The following is a 20,802-nucleotide window of genomic DNA, read 5'->3' as shown; positions in this document are numbered from 1 at the left end:
CAAGGAGGCAAAAAGAGGGAAAGAAAGGAGGAAATCTTATTTTAGAGGAGGTAAAGGATACCACTGATGAATCCTTCCACAAGAGAACTTCTATGAAGAGAGATGGGGATTTTGCAAATGGATGTGATCTACAAGGATTTGATGCTTTAGACCAAGCATCTTGCCCCAGTCTTGCCCCAGGAGAAAGAGAATCAGAAATCCTGGGAGCATCTGATAGTCCAAGGAGTTTAAGGGCAAGAATATAAGGAAGAGATTTCATGGCAAATGAGAAAAACATGTCCATGGGGAGGACAAAGGTTAGTAATGAACTGAACTATCAGCAAAATAGGAAAACTCCTGCCATGAAGTGATACTCTTTCTATCACCTATGGGAACTGATATTTCTAAGAGTATGGCACAACAAAAAAAAAGGAGGCCAGGGGGCAAAATCTAAAAAGCAGAACAAAGAAACTTTTTAGCAGAAGGAACCCATATTAGGTCCCTTAGCAGTTTTAATTTGTAAGGAATACAGAGACTAAAGAAGGATGAAATAAATATGAGGGTCATGAACCAAAGAATAAAAGATTCTAGAGCAGATAGAAAAGAGAAGGAAAAAAAAATAAAGAGAATAAAAGAACGATGACATATTGGATCATACCTTTCTCTAGTAGTTTTGTGTGAATCTAATTTTGTCTCTATGACGAGAAACTCCACAAACATGTCTTTTCTGCTGAGAAGGAATGTGATATAGTAAGAAGAGCATTCACAGGACTAAATCAGAAGAGCTGGCTCTAGCCACTTAACCAGCTCTGTTTCATTTAGCAGTCTCTTAAACTCTTAGGTTTCAGCTTCTTCCATACTCTGCCTAATCCACAAGACTGTCCTGAGGATCGAACTAGCTAATATACGTGGCAGTCCTTCATAAAAGGTAAAATGTTATAAAAAGGGTACAGCATTATTACCACATCTTTATATTCTGTGTGGGCACTTAGCATGCATGAAGAATTTGCAAAGCTGTCTATTTGCATTAGGAAGACATTTCCTCAAATACAATTCAATATATACTAAGAACTTATTTATTCAGCTTAGGCTTATTCTGCATATAACCAAAACACATGTATATGTATGTATGTATACATACGTATATGTGTGCATATATATATGCCAATTTTTTTTCTTTAAACTACTTATGATGGAAATCTATCTGAAATGTATTAAATACTTCTTGAACAGAAATTGATTAATGGAATTCAACTTTTTATTGATGATTAAGGGTCATCAAACACACTCAGCCCATGATACCCCAACCCTCCCAAGTGTAGTCCAAACCAGATTAAAATGTAGTTCTTATCTGATTTTAATGTGTTGATATATCTATATATCTATATATAGAGATATAGATATATATATAGATATATATCTATAAATATATATATAGATATAGATATATATAGGGCAGAACAGTGGATAGAGTGCCAGGCCTAGAATTAGGAAGACTCATCTTCATGAGTTCAAATCCACCTCGGACATTTATTTACTAGCTATGTGATCCTGGGTAAGTCATTTAATCCTGTTTGCCTCAGTTTCCTCATCTGTGAAATGAGCTGGAGAAGGAAATTGCAAACCACTCCAGTATGTTTGCCAGAAAGGGGTCACATAGAGTTGGATATGACTGAAATGACACAACAACAAAAGACGTGTGTGTGTGTGTGTGTGTGTAGATATACACATATATCTATAGATATAGATATGTAGATACATAGATATCTATCTCTAGATACAGACAGGGTATTTCTTCATGGCAGGAATTTTCCCATGTCCTTGATAGTTCAGTTCACTACTAACCCTTTTCTTCCCCAAGGGTGGTATGTTTTTCCCATATGTATTCATATATTTTTATCTAATAAATAGGTAGATGGGTGGATTGATAGATAGATAGTTTTCTAAGTCAATATGTAGCCCACAAGGATCCTTATGCATATTTAGTGGCCACCATCTCTATAAGTTTGACACCACTGATTTACATGAACACCATCATTATAAGGTATCATACACAGTACAGTTCTCTTTCTACTTTGTCACTTCTAGTGACATTACTCCTGCTTCTAACATTCCATATCATGCCCTCTTAAAAAATTTACCAATGTCAAGAAGACCTAGAATTTGTTTGGCTTTTAAACACATACTAGACCTGTGACTGTGAGCAAATCAGTTAAACTATCATTGATCTAGGCAACTCTCTAATGCTGCTGACTTATGAGAGTTCCCTTTCAGTAAAATCATAGGTCCAATAAAAACCAAGAGTTAATGAGATTTCTAGTAAAAATTTAAAGATCTAGGATTAAGTGAATTTAGGATTAAAGATTTAGGATTAAGTGACCATGTTATTGTCCTGCTCAAGAATCTTCACTAGCTCCCTATTTCCTTTAGGGTAAAAAAAGGAACTCCTCAGCTAAGCATCTATAGCCCTGCACATTCTGACTCTAATCTACTGTCCCATTCCAGACTTATTTCACTTCACTCTCTTTCACACCTTCAATTTTCTAACTAAACTTTCCAACATGCTTTTCTCTTAAACACCCATCTCCCACCACTGTGCCATTATACAGTGGGTACTCCTCTTGTTGCCCCTGATTCTTGGAATCCCTAGCTTCCTTCAAGTTTTCGAGCTAAAGTTATGTACCAACTGTTAGGGGAAGCCTTTTTTGATCCCCTCCCCTGGTTTTTAATGCTTGCTCCCTTTTCAAATTACCATGTATATTCTTGTCTGTGCATATGGTACATTTGCCTCAGTAAAATGTAAGCTTAATCCTTAAAAAGGCGAAGATTTGTTTTTCATGTTGTCTTTGTATTCTCAAAACAGAACTTTGAACGTAGCAAGCCCTTAATAATAGTTCATTGGCTTGTCTAGGCTTTATTTAGTGCAGGCACTCTAGGGTTTCTTGGGAAGTGAGGGTGTTCCCAAACATGGAAGCAGCTTCAAAACTGCCCTGCTCCAGAGGAGTAGAATCTTCAGATATTAAGGAACCATTTGTATAAGATCCTCCTATAAAGAATTCATTCAAGTTGCATGTGAAAAATCCTATAGTGCTTCAAGCTTAGAGAGCGATTCAAGCAGATAGTATATAACAGGAAGAGGAGGAAATGGATCTAAGCTTTTCTTTCCTTCCTAGTAATGCATGTGTGCCGCTCAGCCAGAGTTCCGGGCCCTCCCTCTTCATCTCAACCTTTTCTTCTCAACATGTATATACACCTAATCTGTGGATAAATTTTTATGGGGAGTTGTCTGTGGCAGCCGCTATTTCTCGTAGCCAAAAAAAAAAAAAAAAGAGGGGAATAAAGAAAGTTGGCAGCACTTGGTAGAATAATCCCACCTCAACAGAAAATAATCCCTAAGGCAGATCTCTTGAGTATGAGAGAATCGGACACATTCTAACTGTTTTCAAGCATTTTTACACCGCTTCGTTTTCCCTAACTTCTACCTTCCTTCAGATGCTGAATGATTCTCCTCCCCCATTCCCAGACCTTCACTTTGATCTCAACTTGCCATCACAGGAACCAAAGTGCGGACAATGTAGGGATGGGGAAGCGGATGGGGAGACATGGGTAGGAGCATTACCTTTCGAAGTTGGTAACTGGGCTGTAATGTTTCCATTGCACCAGTTTCCCTGACAGCACTCCACAGCTTGGTCAGGGGATGGTGGAGTCTTACAGGTCATCTTCCCCTGCTCATACACTTGGAAGCATCCTTTCTGGTAGACTTGAATACCATCGTTAATGCTCAATGAGGCAAAACACTGCTGCCCCTCACAGTGATCCTGATTCCCACAGGATATGCCTTCACACACACACATATACAGGTTTGAATTCAACTTTGGTTCCTCATCTGCAGAAGGGAGAGAAAAGAAAATGGTATTTTCTTTCATATGGGTATTGAAAAGTTTCTTCAATCACGTGTGGATAATATAGTTTTGTTTTTTTTCTCTTGCTCAATTTAACACACCTAGGCAATTACCCGTGGGGAAAGTCACAATAAGCATCACCTGAAGATACTAATACCCACATCTGGTAGACCTGGGCATGAAATGTGCCTCATCCCTGAATTCCAAATCATTGGGCAATTCAATTCAACAAACATTTAAGTGCCTTTCGATTAGATACTGAAGACATAAAGGCAAAAATAAAACTGCCCCTACCATCAAAAAGCTTCTTTTCTGCAAGAGGGTTTCAAATTTTTTTTTCTGAGTTATGGAACCATTTGGTAGTCTGATGAGACCTGAGCACCTCCCAGAATAATGTGTTGGGTTTTTTTATTTATTTATAAAGGAAGAAAATAATAGACTTTAGTTGAAGGTTAGTAAAAACAAAAATGTAAATTTTTCCCATACACATGCAATGACCTGAAATACATCCACAGACCTCTAAGTTAAGTTCTATGGCAGCAAGGTGGCACAGAGGATGGAATACTCTGGTTCTGAAATCAGGAAGACCTGAGTTCAAATTTATCTTCAAACACTTACTAGTAGTGTGACCTTGGACAAGATACTGAACCTCTATTTGACTCAGTTTCCTCTTCTATAAAATGAGGTAACAATAGCACCTACGTCCCAGGATTGTTGTGAGAAGCAAATAAGATAATATTTGTAAAGCACTTGGTACTGTGCCTGGCACAGAGTAGGCACTACATAAATACTAGTTATTATTATGGGGAAGATATAATGTGTGTATGTGTGTCTGCGTTTGTACGTATGTACATGAGTGCATGTACAGATCAAAATAATGCCAAGTAATTCGAGAAGAAAGGGGACAATAATAATTTGGGTCATTAGGTAAGACTTCATGGAGGAGGTGACATCTGAATTGAACCTTGAAAATGGGATTTTGAAAAGGAGAGACAGAGATGAGGGGGAACCACGAACAGTGACCCAAGTGAGAGCTGAGGAGCAGTTGCATCTGGTGTGGAAGGAGGGTGGGGAAAAAAAAAGTGGGATGCCAAATCCAATAAGACCTTTTAATTAATTGTTCTTTCAAAGATTGGTTTTCAGATTCAGTTTTTCAAATCACTGCATCATTTTTTCCTGGTTAAGTGAGTAGTTCAGACTTGCTAGTACTAACAGCTTTGGGTGCAGATGGCAGAGGAAAAGAGCAAGAGGGAGGGAGGAAGAGGGAAGAAAAGAGTTATATAGAAATGAGAGCATGAGAGGGGGGAAGGGGGAGAGAAAGAGACAGATAAAAAACAGAGAGACAAAGAAAGACCAAAATAGACAGAGCAACAGAGACAGGGACAGAGAGACAAAAAGAGATAGTCACAGAGACAGAGAGAGAGAGAGAGAGAGAGAGAGAAGACTGCAAGAGGCCAAATCTTTGGAAGCTGCTAAGTTGAAATCCTGTTCAAATAAGGAAATTCAACTTTCAGAGCTCACTCTCACGGCCTAAATTAGAAAGGGGCTGAGTTCTGTCTATTGTTGAATGCTTTGTAGTAGGCTCTGTGGTACAGCTACCTCAATCTATTTTGAATCTATCATTTAAAAGGCAGTTTGGGGTGACTGTGTGCTTTTAAGAGATGACCCCAATGAGAGGTATTAAAATACTTAGAGATACAGCAGGGGACTTGGAGGAAGAGGCCACAGAGAGGGAGTGGAGAGAGACTCAGAAATGGCAGAGAAAGAGAACATTTACCTTCTCTCTTCCCTCTTTGGAAAGAGGTAAAATAAAAACAAATTGCCCGCTATAGCACAAACATCACGCCTCCACAAGCACCACCCCATGAAGGAGATACACTCTTTTTATAATCAATGTGATAGCTCTTTTGAAAAACCCCAAGAGACTCTTCCAATAGCAAATGAGTTTGGAATAACATCCACAATAGCCACTGACAAAGCTATGTATGTCACTGGTCTCACCACCCAAAATCTGGAACTCAGACTATATTAATGAAGAATGATTTTCACAATGAAGAAAGTATTCCCTTTTTCTCCTCCCTTCAAAAACATGACAGAAATCTTCTCAGCATCAGTATTTGAATCAGGCTACAGAACAAATAGGTCTGTTATTGTATCAAGCATAATATAAATTGATCCCACTATACCACCCCCTCCCAAAAAAAAAATCAGGTATGAACATCATAATTTCAAGGTTCATAGAAATTTACCCCTATTTTATTAATACCATTAGGCATATATGTGTATTTATATATGTGTATGTGTGTGCGTTTAATGTCAATCATTCCCTAGTAATCTCTAATCATCAGACTCTTGTAACAAAGAAAGACAGTTAACAAAAAAGATAAAAGTACATCTGACTTTTTAACACTTCCCACCCATATCTCTACCCCTCAAAAAAATTGTTCGTCCTTTGTTTTCAAAGAGGACCAATGACACCATGGAGTGATGTCTTGACTTGCACATGATATGGATTTAAATGAAGCAGAGTTGCACGGTCATTAGCCTTACTCTCTCCTCCAGAGTCCTGTTGCAAGACAAACATCAAGAAAACTGATGACAGCCTGGGATGCAGTGGATGGCCTTGGCACTTTTGTGTCTGACCAAGCTCAAAGCGCTCCACAGCACCGGTTTCCGCCACCTTCATGACCACTGAAACAAACTGTTCTCATCTGCCCATTCCACCAAGGGAAGTCATCACATGCTTAGGGTAGACATCTCCCTAACTATAAATGGGTTTAATTACCCTCAATCTGGTTTAGCCCTTTTCAAGGCTACTCATCAACATTTAGTGTCCACCTATCACACACCTCTCACCTGTGGCTCCAAGAAGGTGCAGCATGTGCAGTAGCCACACCCCAGTAATCTCCCCAAAAAACTAAAAGGAGGGATGTTATTTCACCCTTTGTTCTGTAAGACTATTATTCAACCTAAATTAGTTGTCTTTTAGTGGTGATGCATATGTATTACTCTAATCATCATATCTTATGCCTTCTATTCACTCTCAGTTCATACAGGCCTGTTTCTCAAATTCCTTATTTTTGTTGTTTTTTATAGCGCAACAGGATCCTATTACGTTAATATACCAATTTGTTTAGCTATTCCCCAAATTAGGTAGTGAGCATCTAATTTGCTTCAGATTATTATTTCCCTGCAAAGAGAACTACAATGAATCTTGTTACATATGAGACTTTCCTGTCATTGACCTCCTTGAGGTATGGTGCTACATTAATATTGGCTATTAACAAATAAGGTAAGAAAAAAACTGCTTTGCTTTTTAATTCCTTATAGATGTCATCTTTGGTGACTGCAACATAGAACTCTTGAAAGAGCTGGATTTGGAATAACATAACCTGATCTGTGTTTGAATCCTAGGTCTGTAGGACCAATGCCCTCTCCCTGGACTTTTCAGGTTTTCTCAGCTATAAAATAAGTGATGTTTGTACCAACTGACTTCCAAAGTCCTATATCCCTTCTAACTCTAATCTATGATCCTGAAATACACCACATAGCGGGTAGTGCTGGACCCATTACCATGGGATGAATAGTTTATAGTCAGTCATCTTTTCCCATGTATTTTCAAATGGATTTCTGGGAAAGGTGAACCAGTCAAATCTTTATGAGCCTGATGCAAAGTGGAGGTGGGGGTGATTTGGTCCAGATGGTCTCTAGAGTACTTTCTAGTTTTAGATTATATGAACACTAACAATTCAAGTATATAATCTTTATGGCAAGTCCAGAGTGGATCAATAAGTATTAATAAGTATCAATAAGCAAGTAAGTATTAAGAGAAACTGATGGCTTAGTATTGTGTGTATGTCAGGGAGGGGGCAGGAGTGGGGGGATGGGTGGAGAACGTCTAATCTAACCTTGACATTAGAAATGAGGCAGCTAAGTGGTGCAGTGCTGGGCCTGGAGTCAGTACGGTCCACAGGGTCACAAAGAGTTGGACAGGATTGAACAACAATGTCCTACTCTGCATGATAGCTATTTATTCATGTCATATCCCCCTTACTAGATTATAAACCACAAAAAGGATAGGGATTACGACTTATGTATATTTACATCTTTCCCCAGTGCCTACCAAAGTGCTTTACATACACATAGAGATAGGACTTGGACTTGTGATTTCATTGATATAGGAAACTCCCATAAGAGGAAATTCCCTCTACCAATGCAGGTTGGCACCTTCCCTGCAACTTCGTACTCTCAGAGGACTGCCAGAGTCCTTCCAAGTTAAGTGACATGCCCTGGGTCATACAACCAGTATGTATGAAGTGAGATTTGAACCTAGGTCCTCACACCTTTAAGGCTGGGATGTATATCCACTCCACCATGCTGCTCCTTGCTTTATAAATTCTAAGTAGGCACTTAATAAATGGTTGCTGAATAAATTAAGTCTTTATCTAGAAATTATTTGCCTTTCTTCTGTAGTTGAATAGAGATAACTATCTGAAGTAATAAATTATTCTTGTTCTGTGATGCCAGTGTCAAAGATCTGTCTGTCACTTTCCCAGCTACAGAAAAGCAAAGAGATGAAAGTGGGTGGCTAGTAAGCATCTATAATGCTTACTCAAATACCTAGTATAGAAAGTGGCCAAACATCTAATGCTGAAAAGCAAGTTAGGGCACATTTGGCAAAGTCATGCCTACTGTTTTTCCCCCTTTTGAAAAGCAAGCATCATCCTTCTCCTCTTGTTTTGTGTCTTCCACCCAAACTTGTAAGGTTTTATAGTCCATACACTTTAACCGAGCTTTATCAACCAAATTGATTGGGGAAGAAATGTGCCCCAGATATCCAAAGATATCCAAAATAAATGTCAATTCAATAGAAATTCATAGCAAAAAAGACTCCCCTCCCCAGCTCACCCCATCCTCCTCATTCTCTCTCTGTCTCTGTCTGTCTCTCTCTCTGTCTCTGTCTTTCTCTCTCTCTCTCTCTCTCTCTCTCTCACACACACACACACACACACATCCCTGAGTGCTACCCTGCCAACTTCCCCTGGCAGACTGGTTTGGTTCTAAGTGATGCCAAAGGGATTTTCTAAGCCAGGGTTATTAATTCAACAAGCAGAGTTACAAGCAAGACAGAGTTCTCAGATCTTGATATTGACAATTCCAAGGAAAAATAGGACCCAAAATATCCATGAGTCACCTTTAGCAATCTCCTCAATTTTTAAAAGTAACAACAGGATGAAATTTAGGATTTGAAATTGGGTTTGGGGGCTGGGGAGGGGGGGTAAGGGGATTCTTTTCAAATTGCTTTTAAGGTGCTGGGAGATGTCTTATCTTCCAGACTCTTATGATACAGAATACTTGATTACAGATTACTTCCTAGGACTACTTTGCATGTATATGAAACAATAAAAGTCTGATAACCTATTTTATTGCAGTTTGCAGAAATAAAACAGGAAGGATCTAAGCAGAGTTACGTCCACTAAGCAAGGATGACAAGTTAGTTAAATTAATCAGTAATCTGAATATCAAGCAAGGGAAATGACCTCTTTTCCCTTAGATTATCTCATCCCCATTCTGTTTACTTGTTGTCTATGTACACAACCAGCATCTGCAAGGTGGCCTTCCAATATTACTCAATGTTATGACTGTTACTATATAACTTGTCTGGCATCAAAACTGGGACCATGTGAAAATATTTATGGACCTTATGTGGTCAGGGACAGGAGAGTCTGCTACAAGTAATCCTTTCATATGATGAAAGGGTAGAAAGGACTGACTAAAGGAAGCAATAAGATTATAATCTTGGCATCTCCATCTGAACTGGAGAGATGAATTTAGATCACCATTATTAGCAACATTGTCTTCAAGTAAATTAGTTTTATTTCTTTGTTAAAGGTCATCAGGGAGACTGGGGAGATGAAGGGGATCCATAAAGCTGAAGGAATATATAGAATGCACTCTAAAACATCAGTCAGCTTTTAAAATCTGTGTCTTCTTGGGAGAGAATAAGATAACACAGGTTTAAATTGTAGGTTGGGGTGTTTAAATAACATATAAGTTCTTTTTCCCCTTCACTGACAAGGATTTCCAGTTTCACCTTGGTCAGAATTCTGAAAGATGACTTTTCCTGGCAAGTGTCCCATCCAAGGAGATCCCTAAAAGTATAATCGTAGGATGTCAGAGAAATAAAACAGAGCACTAGAATGGCAGAAGGAATAGATTACAGCTTTGTTGTCCACAATTGAGATGGATAAAGTGAGATTTAACAATCTAGTCTCAAGATCTCTGCAAGGTTCAAAGTTCAACAATTTCTGACAAACACACCAAGAAAAAAATTGAGAAGGGGTCAGAAAGTGATGGCTGTAGCTGGTCTTGTGTCAGCCAGCACTGTTCTGTCCTTTGGTATAATTGTGTCTGAAAACTCAAGCAACCTACAGTACAGCCTAATGACCAAGACTTTCCTGAAAGGAATACAAACCCCAAAAGAAGCAAATCTACACAGATAGATATTCCTCTGTCAAAAAGGGGTCTTTTGCCTGCTTCTCCTGTTCCTTACTCCTTCTCAAACACCTAGCTCAATCTCCATTTTCTAAGAACTCCAATATAAAGGCCAATCCAGAGGTTGAGGTCCTCCTTGCCATATTGAGGGTGATTAAGGAGCTGGGCTGCTGACCTCACCTTAGAGTTACTGGCAACATCTGCTCCTTTCTGCTCTGCAGGTTAACTGCTTTGCTTCACTGATTGTAGTAAGATCAGGACTCAACACTAACCACAACTTACTTCCATTGTTCTTGGTCCTACACTCTCAAACATTGTCCTTTTGAATCTATAGTGATTTGTCACACTGAAAGAACAAACATAACCTTACACAACCACCCTTTGGGTACAATTTTGAATGAGACAGTTGAGAAATGACACTAACTAATAAACTCAAAAGGACATTGATAAGATATTTAAGGGGGGAAAACCAAGATGGTGATGAACCTGAAATCCATATCATGAGAATCTGGGAAGGAACTTAGGATAATTAACCTAAAGAGAAGAAAAAAAAGGCATCACAAATGGCCAGGTGAGGACACAAATGTTAGCTGTGTTCTATTTGAAGGATTGTTAAATAGAAGAAGTCTTTTTGAAGACAGAGAAGGAATGGGTTGATGTCTGAAAGGATGAATGGATGGAAAGAGGTTTTATTAAGTGCCAGTCACTATACTAAGTGATGGAGATAGAAACACAAGCAAACAAGACAATCTCTAACCTGAAGGAAGTTACATTCTAATGGAAGTAAGCAAGAAATAAATGGGAATTGGAAAAGGGGGGTGGGGTGGGGAGAGGAGGTATCCACATAGTGCATACATAGCTGGCAAGAAGAAAGAGCAGTCCAAATAAAGTCAGATTGATTGTGAATGAAATGAGCATAGTTGGGGCCCCTTGTGAATGAAGGTAGTGTCACCAGTGATAAGGGTAGGTCCTCAGGGTGGAAATTTCTTCAGGGTTGGCAGGCAGCTGGCAAAGTGGTACAGAATAAGTCCAGAGAGTCAATGTAACCAGAAGTGAAGTATGACTGGGGTCCCTCTTGAAATGGAGGCAAATTTAGGACTGATTTCAAGGAAAGCTTCCCAACCTTAATCAGAGATATCTAAAAGTGGAATAAGTGACCTTAGGAGGCAGCAGATTACTCCCTGGAGGTCTTCAAGCAGAGGAGACTTGTTTGGTATACTTTCATGGCATTTCTACTTTGCCTAGATTAGATGTCCTAGGATCCCTTTCCAGTGTCAAGTTTTGTGACTCCACTAGGGTGACAAAACCAGGTGAGAAAAGTAGTACAAAGAAACGGGAGAGGAGTCATATTAAATCTAACAGAATAAACGTGCTCACAGACTCATAATTTATGATATAAGCTCATCTTACAGGAGCCAGAGTAATTAGAATATTATAAAAAAAAAAAATTTTAGGGCAGCTAGGTGGCACAGTGGATAGAGCACCGGCCCTGAAGTCAGGAGGACCTGGGTTCAAATCTGGCCTCAGACCAAACACTTGACGTGTACTAGCTATGTGACCTTGGGCAAGTCACTTCACCCCTATTGCCTCAAAAAAAAATTTAAACCTTAAAACTTGAATAAGCTACAAAACAAGCACCTCCGATCACTACTATCTTCCAATGGCATGTTCCATTTACTCATTTGAAATGGCAATTTGTGACATATTAGGATTTAAGATTATAAGGAGTTGCCTCTTAAGTCAAGACTGAAATTTGGAATCATTCCAACATATTGCCTTGGGCTTGCCAATGGTGCAGGGGGACCATGCATCAAAACCAGCAAGCCTACTTGTGAGCAAGAGGCACAAAAATGTCCCTTCAATTTACTATGAAAGACATAGGCCATCCAAGTAAGAAGAGACAGAAGATACCGGTGAATGGATGCAATAAGCATTCAAGCTTTTTATATATCATGGAGAAAACACCCACTCTGAGACAACCAGGTCTCTGGATAAATCACACATATTTCTACTGATCAAGGAGTTGTCACTTGATACAACTGCCACTCTTATCACTTGGGGTAAATGGGCTTCTATCTATGAACTTTCCAGGACATTTGCACCCTCTGAAAAAGGCAGTGTATTCACATTAAATCACACAACAGCTAGAAAAGTCTAGGGATCCAGAAATTTCTTAAGACTATAGAAGCTTTCTTTGCCTCAAAAAGGGTTTTAAGAGAAGGCAAGAGATGCTGCCTTGTTCTGAGCAGAGCAAAGCTATAAAGACTTTAAATGTCAGCACAGATCTTAAGGCAATGCTTAGTCACCAAGCAGCATGTATGTACAGACCCATTTCTTCCTGTTTAGTGTGGGGATGGTATGGGATGGCAGGGGGAGGTATACAGAGAGCTCGCATCTGTTTATCCACATTGTCTAATGGACAAAAAAGGGAGGGAGAATACGTGTTTATCTGTTATTTTCTCTGCGTTTGGGTGGAGGGAATAATAGGACCTTTAATATGTGACGTATTTCTGTTAACTAAATATTAATATGTTAACACAAAGGCTGTGTCTCTTGGCCCTGTTATTTCATAACAGACTAAGTTTGGGGTTTACTTGCTTTCATTGGTAACTATGTTCAAAATACAAAGATCCTGAAATCCCAACAATTACTTTAAGTTCAAATCCTTAAAGGAATGCTTAATTAAGATCCAAAATCCTAGGCCTTGCTGCCATTTTTCCTATCATTGAAAAGACTGGCACATTTATCTGTGGGCTGGGAAGGAATTACATCACATTTCCCTGCTAGCTTTGCCTTAGGTAATTAAAAAAAAAAATCTCCAGTTACCCAATGGTGGAACTTCCAGAAAAGAGGTGTGGCGGTGGAGGTGGGGAAGAATGCTGTGTTTTTCACTTTTGGTTAGATTGGGCCCTCCATTCCATCAAGTCAAACCTTGTGTAATGCAGCTCACAATCTCTAACCCTCGGATCCTAATGTCCCTTCAGTTAAAGTGCCAGGCACAGTAGAAGCACAAGGAATACAAATGCAAGTAGGAAGACAGACAGTCCTCTACCCTAAAGGAGTTTACATCCTAATGAGGGAAGGTAACACTTAAAAGGAAGCTAAAGAGATGAGAGTGGGTGGAAGACAAAGATACCCCACGGGGAAAGGGAAGAAGTTCTGTAGAACAGGCCAAGGCTGGCCAGGGCATCCCCCTTAAATGGAGGTTCTGGGAAGAGCCATCTAGAGGGAAAGGCCTCTGTAACGGGAGGTTTTTCAACTTCAAACTTCATATTGAAAGAGTGGTTTTAACTGCTCCGTTAATTAAAGAACCAATGAGGAGACTAGCATTAAGATCAAATAATGTTGCTTTTTCCATCTTTCATTTGATCCTTACTGTAGCAAAAGTCCTTGACTTTACTATATACAACATGCATGCCTGAGAACCAGTTAATGACAGAAAATGTCTTCTTCCTTCACTTTCTCCTCATGTTTCCAGAATTGAATCCTTGTTTCCAAAAAAGGAGAGATCATAGAGGACTATGAGAGTCGGTTGTTAACAACTGACCTTCAAAGAATTGAGAAAAGTCTTTTCCCCACACAGAACAAACACTAGCTGGGGAGCAGAAAGGCTGCCTGACCATTGGTGAGAAAGTTAGGTCTTGTTTTCCTTCAAATAGGAATAGGGAGGGAGACTGGACCTGTAATTTAAATGATTTAGGGAACTGCTGGGAGAAAAAATTCCCTCTAACAACATGACCTCTCATCCTCTGTGCAACTTATAGTCTTCCAGAATTGCATAAGGCACCAAGAGGTTAAGTCAGTTGTCCAGGGTTCACACAGCCAATACGAACCATAAGAACCCATGGTCTTCTGATTCCAATGATGGCTTTCTATCCACTACACTACTTAATCAGGATTGGAAAATTCACTCGTTGTTTTGTTAGAAGATGGAGAGGGGAGGCGTACAGGGAGGAAAGATTATCCATCAGAGAAATCGCCCAGTTTGGAACTGGAAAGATCTTGTATGTTGTGTGGGCAGACTGTAAAAATTCAGAAAGAGGTGATGATTTTGCTGATGCTTGCTCAAGTTCCCAGGCTACCTGGAAATTTGCTCTTATTTCCACTAGTTGTTCTAGCTCCATGCTGAAGCATCCATTCTCATAGGAAGTCTACTAGATTTTAAGGTCCATGAAGGCAGTCTATGATTTATTTAACCTTTCTATTTCCTCTAGTACAAGCACAATTCTTTGCACATAGTGGGCACTAAACAATATCTGTTGAATTGAGCTAAAGCCAGAAGCCATTACCAGCAAGAAGAAAGGCTGACATTTCATAAGGAAGTTTTCTCCCACTCTCATTCCCTGCCTCTTCCTCAAAGACAACTTGCCAGATTGGAGGAGGGGTGGTTTTTTGGGGGTGGGGGAACACCTTCAGTGCCATAACAACCACTTCCAATACACTAGCAAAAGACCTTGCTACACATTCCCTGGTTGTTTCAAAACATTAGACCCCAGACCCTTGTCTATTGGCACTGCCTTAGTCACTACAGGACACTGTTGGCAAAAAACACAGACTGTAATACAGCCTCAAGGACACTGAATCCACTCTGGTCATCTATCACTGCTGAGGAGACACTGCAGAGATCCAAGTGTGATCGACAGAATTTACCTGAGGCTCCACCAACTCTTTCATGACAACCCAAAAGTTTAGAAAGAGTCAAGAGCAGATAACATAGGGTAAAATGATAAACTCAAAGGGAAGGGGTCAGTGATAAGAGTGTCCCCGGTTCTTTCTTTTCAATCTCTCAAGACAAAGACTGGACATGGGGGTATTTGTCTACCTCTAGTCCCTCCCTGACGAAAGTAAAACAAAGCACATTCTAACACACACACACACACACACACACACACCCGTACAACCCTCAGTCTCCTTTCCAGACACTAATTAGTTGTATAATGGTAGTATAATGAAATGTTAAAAGGACATCAAATCATCTCTCAACTCTCATGGAAAACAAAGTTTTCTACAGTTGGCAACCAGCAGCTTCACCTGCCCTGAGGCCAAGCCTTGATAAACCCTCACCATTGTTTCGGAAAGGTCTTCCCTTTCTTTCCCTATCTTCCAGTCAGGGTGGGGGGCCGTGAAGTCCACAGATTCAGCTTTCTAGTTATAGGCCCTACCCCACCCTTTCCCCTCTCCCCCTCCTTTGTAGAGATTTACATACCAGAGAGGCCAACTCAGGACTCACCCAAAAGAGCAGATCCTGGGCAGACACAGTATGGCATATGCAGCCATCTAATCTACTTTTGTAGGTGATGGGAAGCACATGAGGAAGAAAAGACTACTGATTCTCTATTTGGCCAAAAGGAGGGAAAACAAACATACTACTCAGGCTCCCTTGTTATTGTCTTGTTTCAGTTGTGTCCAACTCTTCATGACCCCATTTGGCGTTTTCTTGACAGAGATAACAAAGTGGTTTGCCATTTCCTTCTCCAGCTCATTTCACAGATGAGAAAACTGAGGCAAACAGGGTGAAGTAACTTGTCCAGGGTCACATAGCTAGTATGTGCCTGAGGCCAGATTTGAACTCAGAAAGAGAAGTCTTCCTGACTCTAGGCCAGATGATACCTAGCTGCCCTAGGCTCCAACAAAAGTTCTAGATTCTTTATTCTGTCATTATAAACAGATAGGAATTCTACAGAGGCCACAGTGACTCCAGCCTTTCTTTGTAGAGTTGTTATATATGACTACCCTTCTCCCACAAAAACAGTCTCTGCCATACTGGCCTACCTGCTATCCCTCCCCTCTCCACACCTTTGCACAGACAATTCTCTGCATTGTGTGAACTTAGCTTCTTTCAAAGTTCAGTTCAAGTGTTACCGATATGAGTTTTTTCCTGATTCCCCAATTGCTTTCCTTCCCCTAAATTCTCTCCTCCACTTCTCCAAAAAATTACCAGTGTGTACTGTATGTACTTTGTTGTTACTTACATAAGTACATGGTTTTTTCCTTAATAGAACATAAGCTCCCTGAAGTAAGGGCCTTTTTTTTGTTTTTATCTTCGTGTTCTGTAGCTTCCTTCTCCCTATTTTTCTACCCCACCCCTGCTATTCTCATGCTTGGTGGAGTTACAAATTTGCTTGGCCATTCTGAACAGCAATTTGGAACCATGCCTTCAAAATTACTAAACTATGTATGCCCTTTGACCCAGTGATACCACAACTAGGCCTATACTCCCCCAAAAAAGATCAAAGAAAGAGAAAAAGGCCTCATAAATTCAAATTATATTTATAGTAGCTTTTTTGTAACAGCAAAGAACTGGAAACAAAAGCAGTGTCCATCAATGGAATACTATTATGCTATAAGAAATGAAGAAAAGGGCAGTTTGGGAGAAACCTGAGAAGGCTTGAATGAAACAATTGAGTGAAGTGAGTAGAGCCAGGAGAACAATTTATATTATAACATTGTAAAAAATGTTTCCAAGGGCTTAAGAACTCTGATCAATGCAATGATCAACCATGTTTCCACCTCATATTAGAGAAACAATAGAGTAAATATGCAAAAATTGACATTTTTTATATGGCCAATATGGGATTTTTCCTTTTTTGCTTGACTATTCATATTTGTTACAAGGGTTTTGTTTTTTATTTCTTTTTTTTTCTTCAACAGAGGGCTGGAAGGGAGACAAATTTGTGGGGTTTTTTTAAATAAAATTTTATTAAAAAATGCTAATGCTTGTTGGCATAGATTGTGGACCTCTATACACATATGCATACACACAAATATTTCCAGATAAGTTTACACTATATTGGGCTTAGTGAGTTATATAAACAAGTGCCATTTTCCATAGTAATCTTGGACTTTGGAAGAAAAAAAGATGGCCAAATCTAAGTCTCATGTGGCCACTGAGAATCGCAGAGGCCATAGGAATATCTAGCACAACTTGATGCAATAGATTGCCTTTGGCTTTTGTAGCTGCAATGCATGGCAGAACTAAAGTAACACTCACAACTATAGGGTCCCTTTTAAATAGTATCCTTAATACTACTGGTCATTTCACAAGTATTTCCTTCCAGATCTGCCTCCTTTCACATTGCTGTGCCAATCATGCCCAACTTCAACAGCCTGCTGCTACACAGTTAAAACCAATAATGAAAGGACCAATTCCCTAAGAGAGACTAAGGAAGTTGGTACTGGTTTAAATATTGAGAGAGAAAAAAGAAAATGGCCAGAGAGAGCAACACTTGGAAAACTGATAAAGGAGATAACCCTGTGGCCTAAGAGCAGGCTTAAAAATAACAGATTTTTAGTAGCCTTACCTCCCCTTCCTTGGTCCTGAAGGAAGAACTAATGGCTATTATCCCAAAAGTTTTTCAGGAAAGCCTTTCCCTCCCGCCCCCCCACCCCCACTTCGGATTATTTGACCAGTATTTGGCTGGGCAGCAAGAAACCATCCTTCCTCCACAGCCACATACTATATATACACAGTGACTGGAGTCAAGTGTAGCAAGCCAAATGGAACAAACCCACTGCTCAGCAGACCCTGATCTCTGCCTCCTGTCTCTGACCATCCCCATCACCTTTCTGCCCAAGAGCATATGCCAAATCTCTGTGGAGGGGGAGTCCAAACTGTCATGCAGGAGGATGGTAGCCTGCCAGGTGCTGATGTCAAAAGGGACAGGTGGAGGTGTTAAAGGGACAGGTGCAGGATAGGCTATTTTCAGTAGCTATCAATTTAAATGTGGAGCTGAGCGCACTTGATAGTCTGAGTAAGTTTTGGTTGCCGTTCAAAAGTCATGCAGTCAAGAGACATACACCTTTCCCCAACTACTGGACCATACAGCTGTCCTCCTCCCAAGACAGAAACAAAGGAAACAATTCATTCTGGTCAGCTAATGAACCAGTGAAGGACTTCAAGTTTATTTTTACTACAGAATAAGGATGAGTGATTCCTTCAAAAGGATGACAGCATCAAATATTTAATTTAGCACACTGGAAAAAAGATCAATACTAGGTACAGGACTTGTGTTCAAATTTGGCCTCTGATGCTTGCAATTGTTATGCAGTTGGATAAGTCACTTGACTTCCTGAGACATCGATTTCTTCATCTGTAAAAATACTAGATAGCTTCTGAGGCCCCTCCCAGCTCTATGCCTATGAGCTCCTTGGATCCATCCAGTCTAGGGTTTTAAAGGAGAAAAAAACAAACAAACAAAGGAATAAGATGACTCCACTTCCATGTCCAGCATATACGGGATAGGAGGGAAGCAGCCTGAACTGGAAAGGGAGGCAGACTTCCAAAGAAAGTAAAGTTCCTGTAAGTACTAGAAGATGAAAGGGGCAACTAGGAAGCACCATGGATAGAGTGCCTGGCCTAGAGTCCAGAAGGCTCATCTTCCTGACTTCAAATCTGGCCCCAAACACTTACTAGTTGTATGATCCTGAGCAAGTCACTTGACCCTGTCTGCCTCAGTTTCCTCTTCTGTAAAATGAGCTGAGGAAGAAAATGGCAAACCACTCCAGTATCTTTGCCAAGAAAACCCCAAATGGGGTCATGAAGAATTGAAAATGACTAAGCAACAACAACAAAAGAAGATAAGAGAGTATGAGATGAAGAGATCTAGGACATTTGAAATAATAATTCAATTGTTGGGAATATATCCTTGACAGTGTTATCAAATAAAACAATGAAAAGGAGCTTATCTGTTGAAAGATTTTCACAGAAGAACTATAGAGAAGGGGAAAAAAATGGAAGCAACCTACATGTCTAATAATCATGGAATAGGTAAATAAATCATATTACACTGAAATAGTGGAATACCATGCTGCAATTGAGTAAAACTATGAGGAAGACAGCATAGAGAAACCTGGAAAGAACTTTATGAAAGAATGCAAAGCAAAAAACAAAACAAGAAAGAGTATATACTAACTATAATCATGAGGAAAAGTCAATAAGAATGAATGGGGGAAAAAAACCCTGATGATGACTTAGAAGGGATTTTAAAAGTTATCCTTTATGGGTTGAAATTAATTTAAATGTAAATCATTACTAAGCAAATTTAATTGTTCTTAAAGCAATTAATTTTAAAAAGCTCTAGAGATGAAAAAGAGGTTAACAATAAAACAGTGGTTTAAGAGGACATGGTGGAATGGGAGGGCAGAGAAGGATGAGGCTGGGAATTCAATATGTGTATATATATATATATATATATATATGTATATATATATAATGGTACACTCTTAAAGAAAAGCAATTAAGATGACCATCAATAACTAATGATCTGTATACCAACTTTCTCTTCATTAAAGAAATCTTTATGAGAATGGGTTGCAACCATATCAAGGGTATCCAGATAAAAATGAAAAGAAATAAGTAGGTTTCAAAAGAAGCATTCCCTCTAGCAAAAATCTATTCATGGTTCCCTATTGAGTAGGGATACACAGAATACAGGATACCATCGTTAATTTTTTTTTTTTAAAGGATTAGGTAAAGCATAATGCTCTGCTGCAAACAGGCATCTCTTCTGCATGCATGAAGACAAAACATAGTTTCCTCATAATGTAATTTGGAGTAACTTTGTTCTATGAGCCTGTGTTATAAGTACTAAGCAAGGCATAAAAGAGTGAGACACGTTTGCCAAAGGTTTTAGCTGTTGTCATGGAAAAGTTATACTGAGACTATCAATCAACTGCCCTATTGTTCTACCCCCCAAAAACTATGACTTCTCAGATCAAAACACTTTTCCCTGATAACCACAATCCTATTCACATGTAAGCTCTTTGAGGGTAAAGCTCCTTTTGAACTTATATCCCTAGCACTTGGCAAAGAGCTGGACACATAATAAGTACTTAATAAATACTCTTTCTCTCATTATATACATCATCATAAACAAAGTCCAAATGGAAACAACTGCCTGAGAAAGTGGTGATTCTCAAGGTACTTCCATTTACGAACAACATTGTGCTCTCAGAAATTGGTCCTCAATGAGATATGAGGCACTTATAAAACTATGAAGCCCACTACTTCATCCAGAAAAATTCAAGTGGATTTTGTCTAGATTGAAGCACACACTTGGATTAAAAGTCCACTGTTAAGTACCTATCCCTGGAATAGGCATTTTGACCAGTCCAATGAGCTGAAAACAGAATTGAATAAAAAAGAATATAGTGGGTTTTAGTCACATGAGAAACTATGGGGCACCTTCAATACCTAAAGTTTCCTGCTGCCAAACAGCTCATATTTTTCATACTAATATTCATCCCATGATGCTATATAGCAGAGAACTTCAGCCTCATTGGATTTGACTTTCCCTCTTACCTTTTGTAACCTAGCCAATCTGGTCTTCTATTACTCACACAAAATACTACAACTCCTGTCTTTATGTCTTTCTGCTAAGCATCCTTCCCCTTCCCACCCGCCATACTTGGAATGCTTTACCTCCTC

The 20,802-nt window shown here is 39.4% G+C and overlaps 1 protein-coding gene across 1 annotated transcript in view; it reads right to left on the bottom strand.

Moving 5' to 3' along the window:
- Window positions 1-20,802, bottom strand: part of LOC114045927 (activin receptor type-1) — a 154,583-nt gene that overhangs the window by 48,988 nt on the left and 84,793 nt on the right. Inside the window, exon 3 of the mRNA XM_027866136.1 lies at window positions 3,599-3,865. Within this exon, the coding sequence (XP_027721937.1) occupies window positions 3,599-3,865 (267 nt within the window). The remainder of the gene's footprint in view (window positions 1-3,598; window positions 3,866-20,802) is intronic.

The sequence above is a fragment of the Vombatus ursinus genome, unplaced genomic scaffold, assembly GCF_900497805.2.
Source record: "Vombatus ursinus unplaced genomic scaffold, bare-nosed wombat genome assembly UNPS02014779.1, whole genome shotgun sequence".
Classification (NCBI taxonomy): Eukaryota; Metazoa; Chordata; class Mammalia; order Diprotodontia; family Vombatidae; genus Vombatus; species Vombatus ursinus.
The sequence above is the reverse complement of the archived record's forward strand: the minus strand, read 5'-3'. Positions and strand labels throughout refer to the sequence as shown.